Here is a 13,068-nt window from a genome sequence, read left to right on the forward strand (position 1 = left end):
TTTTAAGACTCTTCCTCTCTCTATGAATTTAAGCTTGGGCATCTCTAGTGTACCCATTAATGAAGTAAGTAGGGTTTACTTTATTCATGTTACCAGTCCTATTTAAACTTTCATGCTCAAATTTTGTTTTTGCCTTTTCTTATTCCTGACATTTAGAGTGGAATTGTGTTGCCCTTTGTATGCCTAAATGTCAGTTCTCCAGCTGGACAAGTGGTGTTTTTGGCACTTATGCAGTTTACCATGCTGTTACTTCTGTTGTTTGTACGTGTTCAGTGTGCATGTATGTAGTGAGCGTGCTCAGTACACTACACATAACCAAGCAGGCATGTGGTTTCATTTGTCAAGGAATGTAAAAGTCATGAAAATGTAGCCAGACAAAAAATCGATGACTAATCATGGGTGGGGGGAGAGAAGGAGGAGGATGGCACTCCCAGGTTCTAGTCCTGATGACTAAATCTGGATCTCTGAAATCCCAGTACAGTGCTCCAAACACCATACTACAAGTTATGCATTATCCAGTCCCTTCTCTAGTACTCCTTTTGAAAGTGGCCTGCTGGGCAGCTAAGAGAAGAAGATGCATGGGGTCAAAAGGAAAGGGGCAAGTTATAGCACAGGTTAAATATGTTTTCTGGCTGGGGGAAAAGGGCCAGAGTGGCCCAGCTCAGGTCAGAGTTAGATGGACATAGGACCCTGATGCCATCACTGCTTCTCCTCACTGATTAGGCACAGCATGGCAAAAGACCCCCTCCCCTGGAGCCCAGGGTACCAGAGTGTGACACCACACAGGCAGTGCTCCCCCCTCCATCAGAACCCCAGGCGCCCAACAGCAGCGTGGCTCAGGGAAAATCCCCTGCCACTGAAGGCACAGCTCCAGGCCAGATCCAAAGGCTCTGTGGGTTGGATGTAGCTGACAGGTCGTAGGTTGTGACCCCTGAGCTTAGAGGATGTGTGGTTTAGTGAAATGACTGCTGCTTCTAAGGGCACTGGGTTCTAGCCTACACCCCTGATCCCTGTGGGACAGAAACTTCCCCACTGCACTGCTATCCATTCATTTTAGGCAATGACTATGAAACACAAGGGACAGTGACGCAAATCTTATGCACACTGTAAATAACCAGGGCAAACTTGCCTAAAAAACCTGTCATCTATAAAAACATAAAGCAGAAACGGCTCTGCAAAATCAGCTCCAAAAAACATGAAAAAGAAGCTGGAGGCAGCATTGAAGCACAGATGCAGCACAGGAGCCTCCACTTGGTGTCTAAGCAGGAGTGCAGCACCCTGAAGGGAGCTCTTGTCAGGGCTTTGTGGCTCCTTCCCAACCTCTAGCTACATGCTGCTGCTACTCCTGATGCTGCTGTTACTTTAAATTGCCAATTCCTCAAATCAGGAGCAAGACCTTATAAAGGGGTATAAGGCAAAATGCTGCATTTATTGATTACATGAAGCAGATACACAAGCTTGGATACACTAGTCATACAGACAGACATACACACAAACATAGATAGACATACAGACAAAACCACTCCAGTAAGATATTATAGTTACCAGCAGAAGTTACTCAATGTTAGCACTGCATGGCCAGTCCAGGCTCATTGAGGGTGGTGAACGGGGTTGTACAGACTCACTTGTGCTCCAGGCGGTTGCAGAGAATGGATTCCCCACCATGGCTTGTTTGCATCTCACTTTTATAAGGATTTCAAGTCTTTGTTCAGCATTGAGGTTTTTCCATGCTTAATTTGTAATTGGAGGTTGTTTCTTATCCATTTAATGGTTATTGCAACTTGAGGTCATTCCAGTAAAGTTGGTATCTCAGGGTTGGTATTTCAGTCTTGAAGCATTGTGTAGTTGGTATCTCTGCCTTGAAGCATTGTGTAATTCAAATGGCAGGATATGCAAAATTCCTTCTCACTATATTCTTTGTACCTGATCACAGATGAGTTCTTCAGCCATCCATTAATTAGCTTAATTAGTTTACTGTCTGTTAACTCATACATTGGTGCCTTGTTGCTTACACAATCAGTTAAATCTTCTTCTGTTTTCATGCAAATAGTTACCATTCTTTTACCATTCACCCTCTCACACAGGCACTAACTACACAGGGCATACGAAGTTCATTTACTCATGTCAAGCAGGGAACAAACACAAAATGGAGTTTTAGTTTTTCATAAAAGACAAAAATAAAGTTAATACAATCATAGAGGTTTATCAATTCAATACTATTATCACTTAAGCATAATAACTAATATGCAAAAATTCATATTACACTGCCTCCCATCTGCCTGTAATGCTGCTGGGTGGCAGGTAGGCAGACAGTGGTTCATCTTTGGAGGTCCATGTTGGGATGAGGGGAGTGGGGCTGACGGGTAGGGAATGGGAAGAGGGGTGCCACATGGTGCAGCATACAGTTGGGGGATACCAGGGTATGGGAGTGTGTGGGGAACCCTGGGGTGGGGGAAGCATGGTGTAAAACCATTGCTGCAGTCAAGTAGAGTTGTCAACCCGAGAACATTTGTTTACTGATGATATGCAAACATTTTACTGACAACCAAAACTTTTACCATGTTTCAACCTAGCCCTTGTCTAGGGTCTGGCAGAAGTGTTTTATTTACATTATGTAAAACATATGTCAGTAAAAAAGTTTGTTTGTCAGTAAGAAGTTTGTGGATTTGTCAGTAAAATATTTGTCTTGGGTTGGCAACCTTGCAGTGGCTCCGCTTCAGAAGCATGAGTGAGGGGAACTGATGGTTAGATGGAAGTCAAATGATGGTTTAAGCCCCCTCTAGGCAAGGGGAACCTAGAACCTGAGTCTCCCAGTGCTGGGTGAGTGTCCTAATTACTAAGTAATTGGGACTAATATATGGAAGAGTTCCCCTAATTATGTACATAGCCACATACTTGCCTGGCCAGTGCATAGCCTGTTGCATGTTTGTATATGTACATACACTTGTGTGTCCACACTGCAGTGGTAATAGAATTGCACACTGTAAGGAAGTTCTAGACAAGCAGATATGCAGCTGGAAAGCTGCCATTTAGACATACAAAATATAATTTCACCCTTAATGCCCTTGTGGCTTCACTCCTTAATATACTACACCCCAGTCCCAGTTGGATCGTTGATTTCCAGGTTTCCTACCTTGAGTCTGTTTCCATTTTTCTTTCTGGTGAGGTATAAAGGCTAACTAAGCTGTCTCTGGACTGATTGGCTTTGTGCAGAAGAGTTTTCTAGACATCAAGCTGAACACAAACATTATCAAGGACATTTTGCTTCACCACGCTTTTGTCCTAGCCAATGCTTAGATAGCTGAAATTGTTTAAGAGTAGCAAGTCATTTGTTCTAACCATCTGTTCCATTTCCTTTAGAATGATTCATCCTTGCGTTCCCCCTTGACTTGTCAGTCTGTAACAGAGTCTGAATTTAGAGCATCTTCTAGTTCTCCTTATTCTCAATAGTTCATTCATAATAAAATCATCTGTTGTATATCTCTATATGCAAAATAGTATCTTTATTATATCTACTTTTTCTGTAGAGTTTCTGTTTTTTCCATTTACATTTCAGCTGTGCATTTTGTCCTACTAACCTGCATATTCAGCCCATTTTATTATCCAAGGATCACTGGGTTTCTTAATTTTTAGTCCCTTCTGTAATTAATTTAAGAGGTACAGCAGCAAAAAGAAATTTAAGTCATGAACAGTACCTTCGACAGCCTTTTAAAAGGAGTCTGGCTTTTATTAAATATTGATACTCTGTCTAATCTACCATCTAGGTATTTTAATTTCTTTGTTAATATATAATTGCAGAATTGTTTCCAGAAGTCCAGTTGTAGGGCTAAGCATGGTTTGTAACGTTGTATTTCTGTTTGTTTAGTGCCAAAGAGTTCTAGATTTTTGCAACAAAATACTCCGCATTTGCCAAATGTAGCTGTAACTTCTGCCTCTTCTAAAGAGCTTTTAACTCCTGTCCTAACTCAGTGATGGTTTAAGTGAGTGTGAAAGCTCAGGGAGGCAGTGGCCGGCTGTGACCAAGCAGATGCTTAGAAGCTACTCTTCCACAAAAGCATTCTCCAGAAGGGCACTTGTGCAATCCCAGCACCCATGGAAGGGGCCATAAGCCTTGACTATCTTTATAAGGTCCATGGAGCATTGTCAGCATCATACAAGTCAAGAAAACTTGGAGTGAACTGTCTTACCCCTATATCCTCTTTCCTGTTTCCTATCTCTAAGTGTACTTGTGCTATGCAGAGCAGGACTTTGCCCTGAAGGTAGAAATATTTTTGTTTAAATTGAATCTCTTCCAGACTTGAAAGAAAAAGTTCTCTTTTTTACCCTTTTAATGTTGTTTTAAGGTTAGGAACAGGCAGTTCTGTTGGAGAATCTCAAGAGAGCTTTTTCTTAGGAGAGTTTCTCTCTAGCATTTGAGAGGGAAGCACTCTTCATTTGAAGACTGATGATAGACAGGGCCAGATAAATTAATTTCCAAATTGCATTGGCTGTTTGGTCAGTTATGGTCCACTCCATCCACAGTAGTTCTAGCTAGTGGGTCATTCTTCTATCAAGCATGACTTCTTCCCTATAGAGATAAATATAACTTGACTTGTATTGAATCAGTTATTTCACCAGTTAAAACAAAAGTAGAGGCTAATTTATGGTCAGGATGTCTTATCAGCAAAACCCCTGTGCAGGCATGTGGGTCCCTCACCTCCCTTTGTCAAGTTATGATCACTGGGACCTCTGCCTCATCTGCTCTCCCTCTCGTCTGCCACATCTTAATGTTATGATAATCTTTGGGAGGATGGATGGTATCTCAAGTGTTGCTCTGCCTAGCAAGGGCCAATTTTCCGCACAGCTCCAACATCCCTACACTCTGCCCTCTTCCTTCCAGGTGACAAGTCTTAACTCTCTGTTATTGGTAAATGGGAGTCACTGGACCTCAATTCCTTCCTGACTTGGTTTGGTTATGTGTTCCGCAAGTTGGTGTCCATCTCTTCTAGATAGGTCTCTCTCCTCAGGTTTAGATGTTCTGGTCTAGTCTGCGGTCACCTTTCTTGTCCCCTCTCTCTCACTCCCTTCATTGCGGCCTCTGACTCTTCTGTTGTGAGGCTCTATATTTAGTGGTTCTCCCTGGATTGGCAGGGCTTGTACAGTGAAATCTCTCCCTGCCAGTCCCCAAGACTTAACTAAAAGGCTTTATAGGGTTCATGTGTATGGATTAGAATCCACTTAGCTGTAACTCGGACGCTTGGCAGATCCTACTTTCTCCTGCTGTCCCTCCCTGGCCTGGGAGTACTAAATAAAAAAGAAACGAACAGGCTCTCACCCCTTTGCCTAGTACGTAGTCTGGAAGGCTATAAAGAAAAACTCTGAGCCCCAGGTTCAAAGGTACAGCTCAGCTCCTTGCAGCTGGTTCAAATGTGGTGACTATTTACTCAGTCAGTACAGGCAAATCCCTGCCTTATGTGTGTTATCGAGGGGGTCCCTTGAGGCTAACCTTGGCTCTGTGGTCTGTTCATGCCTTCTACCCTGATGGGTTTGGCGACCCTTTTCCTGGGGAACTCCCTCTGTGACCCTGAACCTCCAGCTTGTGGGGCCACCCTCCACTATCCCACGTGGCATCACTTATCTCTCTGGATGGGTCAGGTTGGTCATTCACTCATGGTAGCTGGATCATGGCATCCTGTCTGGGTCTCCAGCACTGTGGGTCTCCTCCCCAGTCCTGCTGCACCACCTTTGTTCCTGGGGACACTGAATGCCATGCCTCTCTTGGTGTCTCCCTTTAAACAGCCCAGGCTTCCTCCTGGGCCAATCAGTGCCAGCTCCTGGGTGCACGTGTTCCTCCGATCCTGGAGCCAGCACGCTGCTCCAGGTTTTTCCCTGGAGCTCTTCTCTGCTGCGCCAGGGAAGTGTGGCCTGCCCACACTGTGCTGGGTGAGTTTTTCCCCAGAGCTCTTCTCCAGCGTGCTGGGGAAGTGTGGTTCACCCAGACCTCATCAGGTGAGTTTCCCACTGGCACAGGCACTGGCATTCCCACAGGGGTCTAGCAGGGGTGGCATCCCAGCCTCTGCTTTACACCCTGTTACAGTTGTGTGAAAGTTATCCTATTACTCGTGGTCACTAGAGCTGCTTAGAATTTTTTATCCCAATTTTTTGTTGGCATATGCTGACTTTAACACACTTTTTTGTGGAAAAGTGTTGATAGAGAGCAGTTTATTCCATTAGGAAAAATGAATTTATCGAAACATTTCATTTTGACATTTTTTAAACAAAATCTTTTCTACTTTGGAAGATCTTTTTCTTTATTTTTACTTTAATTATAGGGAAAAAAAGTTAAGATCTAAATGATCAAAACATTGCAGTCCATCTGAACCAATTTGGATTTTCACTTCATGAAAAGTGTTGAGATGTTTGACTACTCATTCTGATTTTTGGGTGGGAAAAAAACTTAGATGTCTCAAATATATGTGGTATGGGAAAACAGTTTCCCATCTAGCACTGGTTGTTATCATTATTTTTTGTGAGCCAAAAGATGCTGTCAGTTTCCAAGCTGTGTAAAATTAGACTGGGCACACTTACTTTTTTTCTAATATTTTCCCCTTTAAGAAAGCTGTCTTGGCTATAGAATAACAGTCCCTTCCCAGTTTGTTACTCTTATATGTGGCAAGTTCATTTGTTGCTTCTAGTTTGAGAAATTAGTTTAGAAAAAAAATGCACATCAGTTCAGTGAGCACGTATTGCCACTAAAAAGCTTAGATCTGGGAAGCTTAAAGCATTTTTGCACATGCCCTGGGTGCCTTAATTAGCAAGCTGTGCTAATTAAAAGTGCCCGTGCATCACACGTATCAGCATCTCCACACATTTCCGTGCTGAAAAAATGGCAGTGGGGCACTTGGAACTAAAGCCCATTGAATGTGTTTTATTTCAAAGCACCCCGCTCCCATTTTCCGGTGCGGAGACGCATGGAAGGCTGCCAGAGCGCATCAATTCCCATGCTCCAAAGCGGGCTCCCAGCACGTCTATAGGAGCCCTTAGTGTCTGCTAGGATCCTCACTTTCTCCATCACTACTAATTATGTCCTCTTCCAAATACCTTGGCCATGTCAAATTACCAAGTCCTCTGTAATTAGCTTCATTTGGATTAATTCTTGTGATTTTTAGACAGTTCTTGAAATATTCTGTCACAATATTTTTTTTTTTTTTTTTTTTACACGCACGCGCACACACGCCCCCATCAGAAAAACTGAATGGTCTCTGCCAATCTTTTGTAATGTTTGCCATTGCCAGTAAAATTTTGGATAAACAAAAGTTTACAATGGAGAAATACTGTCACTTCAACTACTTCCTATTGATCGTTCTCAAGGACTGTAGATCCTTGTTTCAGACTTGCACAAGTCTCTGAATTGCTACACATTGCTACACATTTCTTAGACCAAGAGTGGGATTTATGTTTCTTATGTACAGCAAAAAATACAGTTTATTTCATTAAAAGTTGTTTCTTTGGGTCTTTGTTGTAATATTGTTGAAACTTGTTTGTTTTTTTTAAAACTCCAAATGGGTTGCAAATACAGTGATATGAAATGGAGACGACTGGAAAATGTTTGTTTGTTTGTTTGTTTGTTTGTTTGTTTGTTCGTTCGTCTAAACTGTCTGTGTAAGTAGCTGTTTCCTTAGACTTGATCATAGATGAAAGCTAATAAATGTGGAAGAAAACAAAGACTACTTCCAGTATAAGCAGTTAATAATAAAATTGTGCTATTTACTATAAGTAAGTGCCATTTGCTATAAATAAATTCAGTAATTATCTCCCTAACTATTCCTCAAATGTAAGATTCAGATTTAATATCTGGTCCTTACCCAGGATATTGCAAAATCTAAAAATCAGCAAAACCATCACAGCTTACTGCACTTGAGGAGAAGTATGGCATGCAGCATTTGACCCTTGCTGCATGCTTGTAGTGGCTTTCTTTGAGTAAAATTCTCTCCCATGCAAAAGCGTATGTTGAAAATGTGGGCAAGACTCAAGCAATGTTTACTTGAGTGGGCCATGGCAGCTGTTCCGGACTAAAGAGAAGGGGCCCTGCATAAAACCTGTTAATTCTAGAAGAGAAGTCATATTAATACTACTGCTTCAGAAAAACAAACACAGATCAGAGTTTAATCTTCTCATTCTGAATCTTTTTCAGATTCAGCGGATGGATGTCTAAAAGCTTCTACACATCAGGGGATGATAGATGTTTATGTCAGTCAAGGAAAAAACATAGATCTGAAATCCCAAAAAGGTTAGAACATTTCTTTGGCAATCTCTGAGGTTAAAAAATGCTATATATTGGTCTGGAAACAGTAAAACTACTAATTTATACACATGGGTGCGTGTGTGTACAGTGTGTGCGCATGTGTGTGATATATTTTCTCATGTACAACACACCTTTTCCCAAAAAAACAGCTCTTGGAAATTGGATTTTGCATTACGTGTGAGGAAATATGGTAAGATCAGTTTCTGATTCTTACCAACCAAAGTAAAGTCTGCATGGGATCCACGGGAAGCAATACAGTGAGCTGGCTTGGCTTCCTAGCTGCTACTATTCACTTACTTACTGCAAGGAAAGATCTTCCTTCTGCCTTTCCAAACCAAGATGTGCATCTTATTCTGGGGCATGTTGTGGTGGGCTGGTAGGGAGTGCTTCTGCGCTGAGCCACCCACCTCCCTGCGCCCAACCACCTTCCAGGCTCCGAGTGCCTCCCTGGGACACATCTGGCTGACACCCTTCCTGGAGCACACCTGCTAGCCTGGGGGTAATGCTGTCACCACTGAGTCTGAACTGATCCTGGACCTGTGCCCTCTGAGAAACACAGGCCTATTAGCCCTTGAGGGTGCTTGACCCACTGCAAGAATTTGGAGTGCTTCCCTCAGTCTGAAGCACAAATAGCGGTCTCCCTTAGTCAGCCAAACCAAGGGGACCCAAGGCATAATCTAGCCCCTCTCCCAATAAGATTTGTCCCACAATCTTCCCCATCAGATATTTTGTAGAGCTGATGAGGATTTTAGTTCTCTCTTGCTTTGTCATTCTGGCTCAGTCCATAGCATTGGCACACATGCAGACCTGGCAAGGGTCACAGGTTTGTTTCTCCCTATCCAAGGAAAGAATTATTGTGTATGGAGACCCTTACATTAAAATTAGTAAAGCAGCAAAAGAAAGGAGGGTAGACCCAGAAAGGTGAGATGGGTCCAATCTCTGGTATATTTTTGAATAAACCAATTTTCCATCCTTTCCCTCCTCCTAATTACGTGCTCAGTACAACAGTACTTGCTGGAACATAACTCTTGAATAGCTGGATTTATTTCCTTTTGCATTGAAAAAACACAGGACTAGAGGTCTTATTATGTAAAGACACTCAAGCCCTGCAAGAATTTTGTGTTGTTAAGAGAGTAATATGCAGAAGCCATTATAAAACATTTCCTCTTCAATCTTACTTCTGACATTCCTTTGCACTCTCTAGGTGTTTATAGGTGGTCACTGTTTTATTGTCTAACCTTCCATGGGTAGCTCTGAAATGAAGATTGTAGTGTTCAGCAAGAGTGAATGTAATGAAAGAACTGTATTGAATTCTTTCCCATGTGCTCTCTAATGTACAAGCTACTCCAGCTTTTGTGGTGGAAAGAAATGTATTTTCACAATACCATCAAGCCAGTTGTGGAATTACAATAACTCTGACTGATGTTTAACCAGTGAGGGAGGGAAACTGTTTCATAAAGAACAGTGAAAGAGAATGTATGAAAGTGAGTTTTAAAGCAGAGCTTGGCATCTGTTCCATTAACATTTCTTACTGAAGACAAAGATGGAGCAAGCCAAACTGTACTCTTTTACACTAGTTTAAACCCAGGATAAGTACTGACAGCAGTGCAGTCATCTCTGGCCTGGTATGTCAAAATAAGCAAGTGGATCACTGTGTCTGGCCAAGCTGGTCTTTAGGCAGGACCTGATGTTAGAAAAAAAGTGGCTCACAGCCACCTCTCTATTCCTGGAGTTGGTCTGCACCCAAGTTATTTTAAGGCAGCCTAAATTATATTGGTAGTTACAATTCCCTAAGGAGGGCCAAGAATAGGTGACATGGAACTGTCTGTTGGCTTTTTGCCACACTAGGCATGCCATATGCCAGAGGAATCCTCAGCTTTCTGGCTGTTTTGCACTGCCTCCTGAGGAAGAAAGGTCAGGTCCTGCATATCTGTATTGCGTGCATTTTCTTTCACGGATAGTATCATTTAATTTCCATGTGCTGATTTAGTTGTGGGAGGAGCCTTTTTAACATACCTACAGAGAAGAAAGTTTTTGCCAAGCTGGAATGAGGCTAAGCATAAGAAAGCTTTATCCAGAGAGTGAATTCAGGTTTTGGAGTTGTTTGCTGTAACGTATGAGCGTAGAGACTTAGCATCATCAATTAAACCATTCCAGATGTGCCCCAGCCTGGCAACTAGATGCCCCAGTTGTTGGCCTGAGATGTAAAGAAGCCCACGTGTAATGAAAGCAGAGGCCAGAATGTCAATTTACAATCTCAGAGATGGGGCAGGTCACTGAAGCTGCTTTGATTTTGCTAACAACCCATTTATAAAGTGCAGTGATAGCAACTCTAGAATAGACAGTCAGGTGTGAGGCTGCCATATCTCAGGGAAAAGGGAGAGCTGGTCCTACGCTATAAGGGGAAGATAGCTATTTGTACTGACTGTTGCTAATAGTCTTCTGTTGTGATAAATGAGCGCATCTCTGTCCACAAAAGAGTGCTATTTATCCTCTGGGCTGGGAAAGAAACCAGAATGGCTGGAGAGCCTAAGATAAAAATATGCCGTTTCCCCCAAGTCAACTGAAGAGAGTCAAATAGTGAGGCTTCTTTGTTAGCTGAGTTACTAATGTGTGTTTTGCCTGCTTTGATTTGGACAGTAGTAACATAAATGTCTTTCACTTAATTTATAACAGGCTCTATTACAGTCAAGGTGCCTGCCTCTTTTAAAGCTTATTTACAGCTATCTGGAAGTAAGGTGGACGTGAGCCCAGAGATTGAGTTAAAGGAAATCCAAAGTGCCCCCAAAGATGGTCACATAACTATTACTGGTAAGGCTGGTCTTTTTTTTTTTTTTTTTTTTTTTTGATAAATCTGTCTGGCCTTTGTCAAACCTGTCTACATTATAATAAGGTTTTATTGCTTTTGGCTTCTTCCTGTTTTGTCTGTTTCAACTTCATATGCTTGTGCTGCTGAACTCTGCATCTGCACTAAACTCCTTTGTATGTTTAGTATATGACTTATGAATACTCAGCTGTTTCTCTTGTAAGACTTGTAGGACCAAATTCATCTCCAGTATCTCTTCACTGACTTCCATGGAGGTATACCAGGCAAGAATTTGACCCATTGATTTCTTTTTCCTAGCCATACTTAGAGAAAATTTAGACACATAACACATACTAACATTCTTGTGTGTGTGAAGAATATAATGAAAGAAACATTTGATGTGCTCGGAGTGCATCATATACCAGCACAAGGGATATAAGCATTTTTTTAAAGAATGAATTGCATAAACCATAGGCAGTGCAGAACCAGGATTTGGGAGGTGGTGGAGCCATACAGGAGTAGGGGGATGAATATGAGTCAGAGAATGGGTTATAGAAGCCAAAGGAATTGCATAGGAGCACAGTGCAGGAGCCAAGAGGTCTGAGAGAAGACAATAGGGATGGGGAGGGTCAGGGGACAGATAAAATGTGATGGCAGAGTGGGGCTGTATGGGTGAGGGATCAGTAGGAACAGAGAAGAATGGTCTGAAGCTGAGATGATGAGAGAGTTAGTAATGGAAGGGAGGGAAAAGGGATGAAGGGGCTTAGGGGAGCATGGGAAAGGGGTGAGGGGGAACAGGAGTGGAAGAGAGGAGCAGGTGAGCAGGGAGCTGCTGGGCTGCTGTTCCCTCTGCCCCCCAAACTGTCCACCTGTCCCCTAGATTGTTCCCCTGCCACCCCAATTGTGCTCTTTGCCTTCCATCAGCCCCTCTACCCCCAGATCACTGCCATGCTGCCCTGACTAGCTCAAGAGCTGGTGGGGGGGATTCCCCCTCCCTGCCTGCTCCTGGGGTCCCTGCAGACCATGCTGCCCCTGCATGTCCAGATCCAGCCCCCACCAGGGGGGGCTAGATGAAGGGGGACAAGGACCTGCCAGACAGCTGCTGGGCCCAGTGGGGGCTGGACCTGGGTGCGCAGGGGTATTGCAGGCTGCAAGGAGCCCAGGAACAGGCAGAGAAGGGGAACCCACTGCCACTGCCTTTATTGTTCTCAGTCTGGGCAGGGCAGCGATTGGGTGTGGGAGGGTGATCCAGGGGTGGAGGAGCGGGTTGGGGAAATGTAGGGGGATCCAGGGGTTGATTGGGAGCAGAGAGCACAACTTAAACACCACAGAAGGGCCATTCCCCACCTCCTCCCCAGCCTATGCTCTTGCTAGAGAGCTGACGGGCAGGGTAGACTTGCAGTCCCTGCCATGCCCCTGCTCAACAGCCCTCTAACGGCAGGTGTGAACAGTGCAAATTGGAGAGGGTAATAGCACCAAACATGTGACTGGTCACTTGCACTTGGTAAGCTTAACACATACTAACATTCTTGGAACCAGCACCTGCTAACTCTGACGTGTAATCTCATCCTGATACCGCCACTGAGTATTTCTGGGAAGCAATATGCCAAATTCTCCGAACTGATTCATCCCTACATATTCCTGTATTTTTTTTAATATTGAGTTTCTAAATCTTAGCCTGCCTAACCACAGTTGTGCCTCTGCGTTGCTACAGGGAAGGCAAAAAACCAAAGGAGAGTAGCCAGTTTGGTCCAATTGGAAAAATCCTTTCTGATCCCGAAGAACAGGTGGTGGACGAGGCCACGGGATCCTGGAAGCAAGTTCATTATGGACAACTACAAAGCAGAGCGGGGCAGGGATGGGAGGAGCTACAGGGCAGCTGAAAAGGCAAGAGCCTTAAGGAACTTGAGAGAGGGTTTAAATTATTGGTGAACATATTGTTCATGCAGCTCTTCTTCATTTTCCTAAAACTGGTTTG

The 13,068-nt window shown here is 43.3% G+C and overlaps 1 protein-coding gene across 9 annotated transcripts in view; it reads left to right on the forward strand.

Annotated features, from left to right (window-relative positions):
* FAM185A (family with sequence similarity 185 member A) overlaps nt 1-13,068 on the forward strand; it is a 71,415-nt gene that overhangs the window by 44,848 nt on the left and 13,499 nt on the right. For 6 of the 9 annotated variants that reach the window (XM_059725832.1, XM_059725829.1, XM_059725830.1 and 3 more), the window contains 2 exons: nt 8,174-8,269; nt 10,961-11,095. In XM_059725832.1, coding sequence (XP_059581815.1) covers nt 8,174-8,269; nt 10,961-11,095 — 231 coding nt within the window. Of the gene's footprint in view, nt 1-8,173; nt 8,270-10,960; nt 11,096-12,804; nt 12,978-13,068 lie in introns of all 9 variants that reach the window. The other 3 variants (XM_059725834.1, XM_059725827.1, XM_059725828.1) reach the window with 1 other exon arrangement.

This window comes from Alligator mississippiensis, chromosome 4 (genome assembly GCF_030867095.1).
Source record: "Alligator mississippiensis isolate rAllMis1 chromosome 4, rAllMis1, whole genome shotgun sequence".
Taxonomy (NCBI): Eukaryota; Metazoa; Chordata; order Crocodylia; family Alligatoridae; genus Alligator; species Alligator mississippiensis.